At 51.7% G+C, this 13,441-nt stretch overlaps 1 protein-coding gene across 1 annotated transcript; it reads right to left on the bottom strand.

The window, feature by feature from the left end:
* Positions 1–304: 304 nt before the first annotated feature.
* Tbx21 (T-box transcription factor 21) lies at positions 305–12,912 on the bottom strand. The gene is made up of 6 exons (XM_005321744.4): positions 12,187–12,912; positions 3,269–3,423; positions 2,854–2,975; positions 2,049–2,207; positions 1,842–1,903; positions 305–1,632 (listed from the first exon to the last, which is right to left on the bottom strand). The coding sequence occupies exons 1-6, from the start codon at positions 12,675–12,677 to the stop codon at positions 1,014–1,016; spliced, it is 1,608 nt and encodes a 535-aa protein (XP_005321801.1). The 5' UTR covers positions 12,678–12,912; the 3' UTR covers positions 305–1,013.
* Positions 12,913–13,441: the final 529 nt, after the last annotated feature.

Here is a 13,441-nt window from a genome sequence, read left to right as displayed (position 1 = left end):
TGCAGAGCCCCCACCCCACTCAGCCCTGTGCCCTGCCTGGCCCTCACACTCCTCCTCCCCAGGCCAGGCTCACACACAGGCAGAGACATGCCTCTCTATCCCAAGATGCCTTAAGAGGCAGCATCAACCATTACCTGAGTGCGGAGGGTAAGGCATGTAGCCTTGCTCTAACTCAGCCTATCCCCTGAACGAGGACACTTCAGGTTTCTAGCCAGGACCCCAGAAATGAAAACCCACAAAAAAGATATGCTAGACTAGCCATCCCCAGATGAGTCCCCCAACCTGGCATGGAAGCAGGACACACTTAAACAGTTTCATGTTTATTTTCAGAAAGTGATGAACACAAAGAAATACATCGAGACACCACTCTCTGTGCAATAAATAGCTTTCCCCATCCAAAAAAAAAAAAAAGACAAGGAAAAAGCACGTGCACATACAACCACCACAAACAGGACCTCGCTTGGCAAGATGTGAACTGTCCCCGTCCCAGCCCCTTCCTCTCTACTGCTCTGTCTTGTCTCCAAGCAGGTGGGGCCCCGGCCAGCTGCCCATTCACCTGAGTCCTCTCCCTGGCCCTGGCTGGGCAACTCCGTGTGTCTTTATTTTCAGATCAGGGATTAATACACTCACAAATAAAGCCACTGAAAGCGACTCCACAAAGAAGCAGAGCTGGCCTTCCCCATCTGAGCCTCCCACCCCACCAGAAGCCACAAAGCTCCTTTGTGTCCAAGACCTTGCGCCTGTTTTCTGTTCTCCATGGGACCAACAGCGAGAAGCAGCACCGGGTTCGTGACCGTAGTTTGGGCAGAGGAAGGAGCAGGTGACACTCCTCTGACATTTCATTGTGGAACAGGAAGTGAACCCCAGAATCCTTATGGGCCCACCTCTTCCCCAACTATATGGAGAAGGGACCGAGGGAGCCGGGGTCTTCTCCACCCTGCGTCTGTGATGGAGTCGGTTGGCACCCTCCAACCTACCAACACTGGATCTGTTCATTTCTCCTCGACTTCGGCTCAATTTGGAAAATAGCTATAAAACTGGCTTTCGGCTTCCTTATCAAAAGGAGAAGGGGCCCCAGCAGGGGAGGAGCTGTCACCACTGGAAGGGTACGGGGACACCCGCCTCCTCTTAGAGTCTCCTTCGCCCAGTCCTGAGTCACTGGGCTCTGGCCGGATGGGGGTGACTTCGGTCCACAGCGAGGGGGAGCCCTGGTCCTCTGGCCCCCGCCCCTCAGAGGCTCCTGAACCAGGTTCCATGGGCAGAGTCCGCATGGGGCGAAACCAGCCAGCTGGGCCCATCTTTGGAGGGTACTGGGGAGCCACAGGCCAGCCAGCTCCAGGTGCCAGGACCTCCTGGCCTCGATAGTAGGACACGGTGGGCCCGGGGGCGGAGGGCAGGAATGCGGGCTTCATGCTGACTGCTCGGAACTCAGCCTCATAACTGTGGTCCCGGGGGGCCCCCAGCCAATATGGCTGGGATACCACATCCTTGGCCTGGCCAGGAAGCTCAGGGTAGAAGCGGCTGGGAACGGGATACTGGTTGGACAGGAGAGGTGAGTAGGGGTCTCCTCCAAGCAGTTGACAGTTGGGTCCAGGCGGGGAGGGGACGCTGGTGTCAACAGATGCATACATGCTAAGAAAAAAAATTGAAAGGAAGATATGAGTCACAAACACAGCCAGTCACCTAGGTCCTGCCTGGTACACCACGTCCTTTCCCTGACCCTCCCTTCCTTAGTCTGCCCACCCTCCAGCACCCTCCCCACCCTCCAGGGCAGAGAAAGCACTAATCTAGAGTTTCATTTCTGGAGGGACCAAAAGTAAGTTGAACTCGGTGGCACTTACGACTCAAAGTTCTCCCGGAATCCTTTGGCAAAAGGGTTATTATCAATTTTCAGCTGAGTGATCTAGAGAGAGGGGAAACAGAGTCACCCAAAGCCTGGGTCTGGAGCCTGAGAACTTCCAAAATCCCTCCCAAGGAAGACGGCCGGCCCCAGTGCTATCCCTCTGCCCTATCCCAGGCTCAGGCCCCCATGGCCTGGGCAGCCTCACCTCGGCGTTCTGGTAGGCGGTCACCGCAATAAACTGGGTTTCTTGGAAAGTGAAGATATGCGTGTTGGAAGCGTTGCAGGCGGACTCTGGCTCGCCGTCGTTTACCTCCACGATGTGCAGCCGGGGCTGGTACTTATGGAGGGACTGCAGCACGATCATCTGAAGAGGGAGTCAGGTGGTGGTGGGTGGGGAGGGAGTTCCATGCACCTGCTCCCTCTGCGGTGGCCTTAGGTCTGGATGCACAGCCCTGTGGAGCCCTCCTCCCCCATCGACGACTGGCCCTACCATGAGACTAGAAGGGCTCTGAGGTCATCTTGTGCCCTCCCCTGCCCTACCCCCAGGTAACTTCTTCCAGGTCTTCCAAATCCAGTTGCCTACGTCTTGGGGGCACCAGTTCTAGACTCCCGCCCCATTTTCCATCCCCAGAAGTCCACTGTGATCAAGAGATTAGCACAAGAGGGCCTTTTCGGGATAAGTGCACAGGATTTCGCAGTATGGAAATACTCCATATACCTACCCTGGGATACTGGGACTGACTCTAGGCCCATCCGAGTGACAAATCATGGCAGCCTGGGACTCCTTGAAGAGGTCCCCAGGTTGGCTTGGCCTGTGTTGGCCTGAATGTGACCCCCACCTAGATTCAGCTTCCTCCCATATCATCTTCCTCCCCACATGGATGGGAAAGAACCAGAATTGAGAGGCAGGAAAGGGACTCTTCCAGAACAGAATCCCCCCCACACACCCCCTCCTGTGGTCTAGGAGGTACCAGATTCCAGGTGGGTGGCTTCCGGGGTGGAGGTCCTACCTGGGTCATGTTATTGGAGGCTCCCTTGTTGTTGGTGAGCTTTAGTTTCCCAAATGAAACTTCCTGGCGCATCCAGTGGGCTCCAGTGTTGGGGGAATCTGGGTGGACGTACAGACGGTTCCCTGTGGACAGTTAACCTCTTAGGTAAGCAGCCCCGGGGCAGACCCTTGGTGATGTGGAGCTTGCCCCGTTCTGAAGGGGAGAAGAATGTAGGGAAAGGACCAGACAGAGCAGGGCAGCTGTGGCAGAGAACTGAGCAGGGGACAAGCTAGGACAAAATAGAAAAGTGAAGACAAACACAAGATAGAGCGGGGTGGGAAGGGATGTGGAATTCAGTCCTCCACGCCAGGGGATCCACCAGGGGGCGCCCGCTCTTGGAGAAAAAGCAAGCCCACAGCTCCCTAGGGACACATACCTGGCATGCTGCCCTCAGCCTTTCCGCACTGCACCCACTTGCCACTCTGATACCGCCAGTGATGCTGGTCCACCAAGACCACATCCACAAACATCCTGTAATGGCTGGTGGGTTCCAGCCCAGCCACAGTGAATGACAGAAATGGGAACATCCGCCTGCAAGAAAGAGAGCCCCCCAGGATCCATCAGCCCCAGCTCTCTGTCATTCACCTGTGTGCACTTGGGGTGCTGGAGCCCGCCTCCACCCGCTCACCACAGCCAGCAGTAAAGGGTTCAGTAAGTTTGCCAGTTGGTTGTTAAATACAGCCATAATTAAAATTCAATTGCATAAATTTACAATTGAATACATTTGATGAAAATCCAAGGTAACCCATACTGAGAAATCATCACTTCCCATTACTTTACTAACTCTTGAGGTGACTTATGCCTATTGTACCCATGCAGTGAAGGTACAGAAGGTGGCTTGCTGCGCATCTCCCCCCCAACTCCATGTTCAACTACATACGCTGGTGGCCGAAATCAGCCATAGTAGAATATTTATATGAGAATCAACAGTTATAGAGTTTGTTTTTTTTGGTGGTGAGGGGTACCAGGGATTGAACTCAGGGTCACTTGACCACTGAACCACATCCCCAGCCCTATTTTGTATTTTATTTAGAGACAGGGTCTCACTGAGTTGCTTAGCTCCTCGATTTTGCTGAGTCTGGCTTTGAACTTGCGATCCTCCTGCTTCAGCTTCCCAAGTTGCTAGGATTATAGGCATGTGCCATCACTCCCAGCAGAATTTGCTTTTTTGCTCTCTCTCTCTCTCTCTCTCTCTCTCTCTCTCTCTCTCTCTCACTATCTTTCTGCAGGGCGGCAGGGATTGAGCCCATTCTCACATGCTAAGCAAACTCTCTTCCACTAAGTTTATACCCTCAGCCCAAGGACTTTTTAAAATGTTTTCCTTTCAGAGGTCTCTAACCTTAGGGTGTTTCCTAGGAGGGGCAAAGCACAAGCCGTAATTTATAGGCCATTCCCAGCAGGTCCTTGTACCTCAGTCCCCATCCATCCTCTCCACTGTGACTCTTCCCACTCTGTGCACTGTGCTCCTAGCCCCAGGGCACCCACCACAGGCCTTCCTGGTCCCACACTCCTGGGCCTGACATCTGTACACAACCTGCCCCAGGCCTGGATCTTCGGAGAAGCAGCTATCATCCTAGGTGGACACGAAGCTTCCCAACCCCGTGAAAGAAGGTCAAGGTCTATCAAACACAGTCTTCATGCTCAAAGTCTTGGTTTCCCAGGAAAAGCAGAGGAAGTTAGGGGCTGGGATGCTGCAGTATCCCCCACCGTGCCAGTTAAAGATTCAAAAAGCAAACCGTCTCCTGCCACCCCTGTCTCTACCACTTCCACCATCACTACTCCCATCATCACCATCGTTCCACTACCACCCCACTGTCACAACCACCGTCACCCTCACCACCATCTCATCACTACAACCACCACCAACAGCACCATCGGGACGGCTGCCACCTCCATGATCACCATTCCAACCACGCTCCCGCTAACCACCACCTCCACCGTCACACAACCACCACTTCACCTTCCCAAAAGACACCACCTCTGGGGGCGCCAAGGCCATCCATCACCAGCTTGAATGGCTGAGCCTCTGTCTTCAAACCCAAGCAGGAAGAGAAGGGCTGTCAGAAGCGCCTTTCATGCCCACACACCTCCTCCTCCCATGGAAGTCCTGTAGCATGAGGTTTCCTGGCCGCTGAGTCAGGAAACCTGGGGAGGGAAAGTTCCAGGGGTCAAGGTACACTTTGGGGTGGGTCCTAGTCCCATAGCCAGAACCCTGACAATCTTGAGAAGGTCTCCTAGGAGGCTGCTGTCATATTCCTGTCTTCCCCAGACTCCTGAGCTGAGAAAAATGAAATTTCTTGGCTTTTCTCAAACTAAAGCTTGGTTTTCTTCACCCATAAAATAACTCCTGATCATTTTTTCTTTGAAAATTGTTGAGAAGCTAAAAAAAAAAAAAAAAAAATGAAACTCAGCTCATTTCTCTCCTGTCCAACCTCCATCCCACCTTCTCCCAGGCCCAGAGTTCTCAAAGTACCCGGGCCTTGGAAGATCCTGAGCAAAGAAGAGACCTGGTTCCAGGCTCTGGGCCCCAGGGGCTCAGCAGGCCAGTTGCCTGGAGGAATCAAAGTTGAGGGATTAGGCATTGAACAACCTGGAGTGAGAGAATACTCTGAACACGCTGCTCTCATCAGTTCAATATGCAGTGGTGGGAAGGTCACTCAAATATTTCCTATATTGTAACTGGTTCCATATTCAAACTTGCAGGAATAACGGAATCGAAGAGAACTTTTTTTTTTTTTTTTCAGTGTTGGGGATAGAATCCAGGGCCTCACACATACTAGGCAAGTGCACTACTACTGAACTATAAACCCAGCCCTGAAATCCACTTATTGAGCCTCTACTTATACACCAGCCAGTTCATCAATCCAGTCCTTGAGATAAAAAATGTTGTTTCCAATTTTATATTTGAAGAAACTGGGGTTTGGAGAAATTTGGTGACAGTACGCCCCCCCACACCCCGTTTTGTTTTGATAACAGGGATTGAGCCCAGGGGTGCTTTCCCACTGAGCCACATCCCCAGCCCTTTTTATATTTTACCTAGAGTCAGGGTCTTGCTAAGTTGCTTAGGGCCTCGCTAAATTACTGAGGCTGGCTTTGAACTCACAATCCTCCTGCCTCGGCCTCCCAAGCTGCTGGGATTACAGGGGTGCGTCACCACGCCCAGCTTCCATTCTGCTTTTATTACAAATAGCCGGAAATGGAGAAGACACAGATGGCATGCAAAAGGGAGAGGAAAACGGAGGTCGTCTGGGTTTCACCCTAAAAGTGCAGAATCATCACCAATTAGAATCTCTAAGTCATCCTCTAATTTACATGACACTTGCCTGAAAGGAACCAGGAATGGAGAATGGGTCTAGTACCACACTGAGCCCACCAAACCACTTACCATCCCATCCTCAGAGGACAGAATCCAAGACCCCAGTTCCTCTGCTGCCCCTAAGAGCCAGCCTGCCTCAAGATGATCCACAAGGTAGCTGGTAACCAACCCCTGAGATCCCGGAGCACCAGTTACATGCTCCACCTCACAGTTTTTTCAAATGCAAATTAAAATAACAAGTAAACACAGTTTTTGTCAGTTGTGTTTTAAAAATTGATAGCATCTACTGCTTAAGAGGCTGCAGGAAAGAGGATTCTCTCAGAAACTACTGGGATATAAATTGGGATCAGTTTTTAAGAGTGTATTCTGGCCAGGAGTGGTGGAACACACTTTTAATTCCAGTAGCCCAGAAGGCTGAGACAGGAGGATGGCCAGTTTGAGGCCAGACTCAGCAATTTGGTGAGGCCCTAGCAATTTAGTGAGACCCTGCCTCAAAGTAAAAAATAAAAAGGGCTGAGGATGTGGCTCAGTGGTACAGTGCCCCTGGGTTCAATACCCAGTACAGAAAAAAGAGAGTATTCAGGGCTGGGGATGTGGCTCAAGTGGTAGCGCAATGGCAGCGCAATGGCCTGGCATGCGTGCAGCCCGGGTTAGATCCTCAGCACCACATACAAACAAAGATGTTGTGTCCGCCGAAAACTAAAAATAAATATTAAAAATTCTATCTCTCTCCTTCTCTCTCTCTCACTCTCTCTTTAAAAAAAAAAAGAGAGAGAGAGAGAGAGAGTATTCTGATAATGCCTTGTACTTTCCAAAATATCAAATGTGCTCAGGCTTCAAGGCCTCACTTCCTACCAACCTCAATTCTACATAATAGAAATCAGCTAGCCACTGGCAGACAGCTGCACCAAAAAGCAAAATGGAGCAGGCACAGTGGTGTGTGCCTGTCATCCCAGAATCATTTGAACCCAGATGTTTGAAGCCAGCCTGGGCAATATAGGCAAGGTCCTCACTTAAAAAAAAAAAAAAAAAAGAAAGAAAGAAAGAAAGAGAGAAAAGAAAAGAAAAAAAGTTGCTTGTATCTGCCCCAAGAGAAAGGAAGCCAGTCAGCCTAACAAAAAGCAGTCTTGAGCCTAAAAAGATTATTTTGTTTTATTTTATTTTATTTTGTGGTGCAGGGATGCTCTATCACCAAGCTCATCGCCAGCCCTCTTTATTTTTTATTTTGAAACTGCATCAAGGTGGGCGCAGTGGCGCACACCTGTAATCTCAGTGACTCATGAGGCTGAGGCAGGAGGATCACAATTTCAAAGCCAGCCTCAACTTAGCAAGGCCCTAAGCAAATCAGTGAGACCCTATCTCTAATAAAACATAAAAATAAACAAGCACTGGGGATGTGGCTCAGTAGCTAAATGCTCCTGGGTTCAATTCCTGATACAAAAAAAAAAAAAGCTTAATGAAAACAGCATCTAAGTTGCTGAGGCTGGCCTTGAACTTGAGAGCCTCCTGCCTCAGCCTTCTGAAGACCTGGGATTACAGGTTTGCACTACTGTTCTCTGCTTAAAATTTAAAAAAATAAATAAATTTAAGATCCAAAAAGTGCTGGAAATTGGGAACGTGAAGAAAAGAAAATAGCAATGTTTGTGGGGTTAGAAGGGACCACGTGGGACTGAAATTGTTGTTTTGCCAACTCCTAACTTCCCATACACAAACGCAAATGCAAATTGAGCTACTTAACAGCAGAGCTCCCCAAAGTTATCTTAATTATAATAATCAACCAATCACACCCAGATAAGTGGGGATTACCAGCAATTAATACACACCCACACACCCACAGAGACCCGGCCTCTCTCCCTCTACTAAGAGTGTCTACCATCAGCTATTATACACTTGCGAGCACATTCACTGCACACACACTCCACACAGAAACCCAAGCACAAGTCTGTGTGTGGCACTAGCAGGCTGCCTAAAGTCTCCACAAACACAAAAACTTAAACTTAAAAATGGGCCCATCCGCCATTTTGTTCTCAATTCCCCGCTCCAAGCCCTACCTGAGCTGCCTTGACCAGCCTCCCCACAAGGATTCATTCTCTGCTCCCATCTATTTCCACCCATGGGTGACAGTATAACTGCTGCTGGTCCAAACCAAGGAGTAGGGCTAGAGTGGGTGGGAGAGGAAGGATCTGGGACGAAGTGAGTCAACTCAAGGCTGAAAGGCTGCAGGGCTGTGAGTAGGCCTGGGGTGGAAGAATTTTTCAAAAAGAAAGAAGGCTGTGGGTGATGTGGTGGTGACTGCCAGGTCACTAGAACCCACAGGGGGACAGGCCAGCTTGGCAAAGCAGGAGGACAGAAAAGAAGCTGTTCTCTGAGCCCAAAATTCAGAAGCGAGAAGAAATGGCCACAGACTTCCCAGATCACCAGAGCCCAAGCTGAGATATGGGGCCCTTGCTGGGCTGGTGGGACTGAACTGGGGTGGTGTGTCTTCTGTCTCCCACCCTGAGCATGGGGCCCCTGAGGCCTGATCCAAAGGGAGCTGTGAAAGGAAAAAGTGAGGAGCTACTGGGACCCAAAGGAGCCCCTTAGAATAAGTCCAATAATGTGAGAATGTAAAACACACCAACTTGCACATGTTTATGAAATGACAAAGGAAGCTGGGTGACATTTAGTTATTTATTTTCAAGTTTGCTAATGGTATTGTGTTAATTTTTTTTAAGATCCATTTTTTACAAATGTGTAGAGAGCCTACTAATTACTATGTTACTAATACAGCTGTAGACAAGTTGGAGTGAGTGGAGATAAAGAAGAAACAAGCTGGGGACAGTGGCACATACCTATAATCCCAGCTGCTCAGGACGCTCAGACAGGAGGATTGCAAGTTCAAGGACAACCTCAGCAATTTAAGCAACTTGTTTCAAAATTTTTAAATATTTGAAAGGGCTGGGGATGTAGCCCAGTGGTAAAACACCCCAGGTTCAATCCCCACTACCACAAAAAAGAAAAAGAAACGACAAAATTGGACCTGTACTGATGACTCTTGAAATTGGATGATAGGTACATTTTTCAGTCTACTTTTGTATATAGCAGGTTTTTTTTTTCTATAGTACTGAGTATTTAACCCAAGGGTGCTTTACTGCTGAGCTACATTCCCCAGTCCTTTTTTTTTTTGAGAGAGAGAGAGAGAGAGAGAGAATTTTAATATTTATTTTTTAGTTTTCAGCGGACATAACATTTTTTGTTTTGTATGTGGTGCTGAGGATTGAACCCGGGCCACATGCATGCCAGGCGAGCGTGCTACCGCTTGAGCCACATCCCCAGCCCCCAGCCCCAGACCTTTTCAGTCCTTTTTCTTTTTTATTTGGAGACTCAAGTTGCTTACAGCCTCACTAAATTGCTGAGGTTGGCCTCAAACTTTTGATCTTCCTGCCTCTGCCTCCCAGGTTGCTGGGATTACAGGCATCCATCACTGCACCCAGTTTATAGTGGGCTTTTTTTTAATATATATTTTTAGTTGTTAATAGACTTTTGTTTTATGTATTTATATGCGGTGCTGAGAATCGAACCCAGTGCCTCACACATGCCAGGCAAGTGCAATACCGCTGAGCCCCAGCCCCAGCCCCTATAGTAGGCTTTTTCATAATTAAAAAAAAAAAAATGTAGCGGGCATGGTGGCACATGCCTGTAATCCCAGTGACACTGGAGGCTGAGAGAGAGGATTGCAAGTTCAAGGTCAGCAACTTAGTGAGACCCTTAGGAACTCTGTGGTGCCCTGCCTCAAAATAAAAAATAAAAACCGCTGGGGATGTGGCTCAGGTTAAGCATCTTTGGGTTAAAAAAAAAAAAAAGTAAGTTTAGTACATGCAAAACCTTTGGTTCCATCCCCAACACACACACACACACAAAAAAAAAAAAAAAAGAAGGAAAAAAAGTCTATAGATCTAAAAGGGAGACAAAGACAAGTGAGAATTATGTAGCAGGAACATACAAGGAAGCAGGAGGCCAGAGGAGTGCAGATGGTGATCCACACTCAGAAAATCCCCCTGAAGGACAGAAAGACATTGGTCCCACTCCAGCCAGATCCCTGAAGTTCTGGCCGATGCTCCATTCACCCCAGCCCTCCAGACTGGACCTGCAGAGGCCTGACAGTGCCATGGGGAGACCCTGGCCAGGCCCCGTGGGGAGACCTTGCCGACCATACAACAAGGCAGAGGGTTAGGAGGCCCCACTTCTGATCTGCTATGTGTTGGGGTGCAAGCACTAGATATCTGTGCACTTCTCAACAGTTAAACGGGGAGACTGCTTGGCCCACCTAAGACACAGTGAAATAATGGAAGTGAAAGCACTCAGTGCATCAAGCAAGGCCTTCAGACAGCATGGGTGGCCGTTTTTTACTGGTGGCTATGGGGGTTTGAAGAAGGAAACCCAGGCAGATTCCCTCTGGGCTCTGGTGCCAGCTCTGCCAGCAATGGGTGTGCTCTGTAACCTCTGAAGTGTCTCTTGCTGTCTCTGGGTCTGTTTCCCTGTCAGTGCAGTGAGAAGGTTGTACAGCATCCTCTGGTTCCTTGCAATTCAGACACATTGGGATCAGAAGCCAGGGACACCCAGAGAGAGAGACTGGGGTTGAGAAGACGGAGCATTATCAAAGGCTGAGCCATAAAAGAAAGTGCCACCTTCCCTGGGTTCATCTCAAGGAAAGAGGCCCAGCTCAGCAATTTAATGCCTGGTCCCTCAATCCCAGGGCACTCACAGAAACTGTCTGGAGGGAAAATGAAGATTCTCTAGCGGTGCCTAGATTGAATACCCACCCCGGGCCCTGCGTGGCCTTCCCCCTTTCCCTCCTAGGCCTCACCCTTGGTATCTACTCTTCAGCACCTCAACCTGGGCCCCATCATCCAGGCCCACCAATGACACAGCCTCTGCACAGGAGCAACTCGATGGTTCCTCCTGCCCCTGCCCTGGGAAGGGTGAGTCCACACTTCAGGCACGCAAGGCCCACTCAGGGTGTTGCTTACTAAACAATCACCACACAAACTGCAAGTTTCTCTTTCTTTCCTCACTCAGGAGGCTCTATGCGGAAGCAGCACCCTCAACCCCCTAATCCTCATGCTGGATTCAGGGGTTCAGGACCATGGAGCCAAGGGGCTCCCCCATCCAAGGGGCTGAATTAATGACTATCTGGGCAGGGGAGTGAGCAGGTTTTCAGGGGCTAGTCCCAAAGGGTGACACCTGCATGGGCCCTAAATGAGTTTCACCTGCTTAGGCCTGGGTGCCTATGCCTAGAGGGACCTGTATCCCCAATAAGCTTCAGTGTCCCTCTTCTTCTCCCCCCCCCCCCCAACACACACACTCAAGACATATGATCTCAAAGTAAGGCCGGAAAGGAAAGTTGGCCAGGGCTTCTCCATGTCACCAAATCCCAGCCTCCCCCCACCCCCACCAGCACCAAGATTGCCCCAGCACACAGCAGCAAAAAAGCGAAATGGGTGGCTGGACACGGCCAGCCCAGGAGAGAGAAGGAGAAGGCGCCGGGATGTCCATCCCAGCGCTCTAGTTTCCCACACTGAGGGGCTAAGAGGAGCCTTGCCCCGCAGGCTCAGAGTGTCTGCTTCTCTCGTTCGCTGCAACCCCCAGTCAGGCAGAGGGCTGGGCAGGGGCGCGCACCAACTCTGGATGAAGCCAGAGTTACCTCTTCCCCTCCACCAAGGTAACTTCTTGCGCGCACACATCCGTCTCCTTTTTGAGTTCTCTGGCTGTTGGCGAAATTCCCCGGGCGAAACCGACCCCTTAAGAGCTTTCCCCGTCCTCACTACAACCCTACCCTCTGCCTCCTCAAGCTTAAGCCAAAACGGCAAAGAACACGGACACACTATCGATGTCTAGCCAGGGGGAAAAAAAAAAAAAAAGAAAAAAAAGTCCTTGTTCCGGCCCAGGCACAGAGGCTCTCGACCGCTCCGCCCCACGAGCTAGCGCTGCTCACTCACCGGCCCTGCTTGGTAATGATCATCTCCGTTTGGTGCTGATTGAACTTGGACCACAACAGGTGGTTGTTGAGCGCGACTCTCAGCTTCCCCGACACTTCCAGCCCCGCAGGCAGCCCGTAGTCTTCGCGCGATCCTGGGTAGAGCCCAGCCCGCGGGTCCGGGGCGGGGTAGCCATCCCCGGGCTGGTAGCTCTCCGTGCCCGCCGGCGGCGGGAAGGGTTCGCCTGCGCCGGGGAAGCCAGCCGCCTGGGGCCGGGGCGGATAGGCGTAGGCTCCGAGGAAGCGTCCGGGCGGAGCCGGCACCAGGGCGCCCGGGGCGTAGGGCGCACCCAGGCTGCCGCCCCCACGACGGTCGGCCGCGTCCTGCGCGCCTGGCTCCGAGTAGAAATAGCGGTGCTGTGGGTCGGCGCCCGGCGCCCGACCCTCGTCACTCGTCGGCATCGGCTCAGTGCCCGTCAGCATGTCTCTGCAGCCCGGCTCCACGATGCCCATCCGGGGCGGGCTGGGCACCTTCCCGCAGCCGTCGAGGACCCGTCCCTCCCCGCGTGGGGGCAGGCGAGAGGGACGCGGGGGCTGGGGCGGCTGGGACGGCTGGGGCGGTTGGGGCGGCTGGGGGCGGGACCGGGGGCGGGGTGGGGGCCCCACCGGAGCCTAGGCTGGGGCGCCTGGCTCCCGCGCCCGAGTTTGGCAGGCGCGCGGCAGTTACCGGGCTCCTTCTCCAGCGGGCCGCTGTCACTAGCGTCGCGCGGCCTTTGCTGTGGCTTTATGAAGCTCTTGGGTCCCCCACCCCACCATCTTGGCCCCGCCCCGCCTCACCCCGCCCCCTCGTGGCTAATACTCTGGCGAATCCTCCGCTGTTGGCCAGGACTGGAGGGCCCCCTACACCATGCAGATGAGCGAACCCCGAGACCTGAAACTCTGCTTGTAGACCTTGCCCTCTGGCAGAATCAATCCCGCCACCTGAAACACTGTCCATTTCTCTCCCCTCAAACTTCGGGGACATTTCACTCATTCTTGAAAGCTCAGCTCAAGAGACCTCTCCTACAAGAGCCTGTGAGGATGGCCAAGATGGGACTAGCTGGACACCCTCACCCCGTTGGCAGGCTCCAAGCTGCCTCAACATAAATATTCAAGAGATAGCTACTGTGCCCAGGCTCTGTGCTAAGTGACTTTGCATGAAGCCATTTCCCTCCTTTTCCAATCAGAGGCCAGAGTGGGCTCTGTCTGGGCATCTTGTTCAGGAGCAGACCTGGAAC

This window comes from Ictidomys tridecemlineatus, chromosome 3 (assembly GCF_052094955.1).
Source record: "Ictidomys tridecemlineatus isolate mIctTri1 chromosome 3, mIctTri1.hap1, whole genome shotgun sequence".
NCBI lineage: Eukaryota > Metazoa > Chordata > Mammalia > Rodentia > Sciuridae > Ictidomys > Ictidomys tridecemlineatus.
The sequence above is the reverse complement of the archived record's forward strand: the minus strand, read 5'-3'. Positions and strand labels throughout refer to the sequence as shown.

Bases quoted from the DNA above. Each gene is read 5' to 3' on its own strand.
- Tbx21 (XM_005321744.4), bottom strand. From the start codon at position 12,677: ATGGGCATCGTGGAGCCGGGCTGCAGAGACATGCTGACGGGCACTGAG. The intron at 3,424-12,186 runs GTGAGTGAGCAG...TCTTTCTTGCAG, and splicing joins ATCATTACCAAGCAGGGCCG to GCGGATGTTCCCATTTCTGT. The intron at 2,208-2,853 runs GTAGGACCTCCA...CTCCCTCTTCAG, and splicing joins CCTCCAATAACATGACCCAG to ATGATCGTGCTGCAGTCCCT.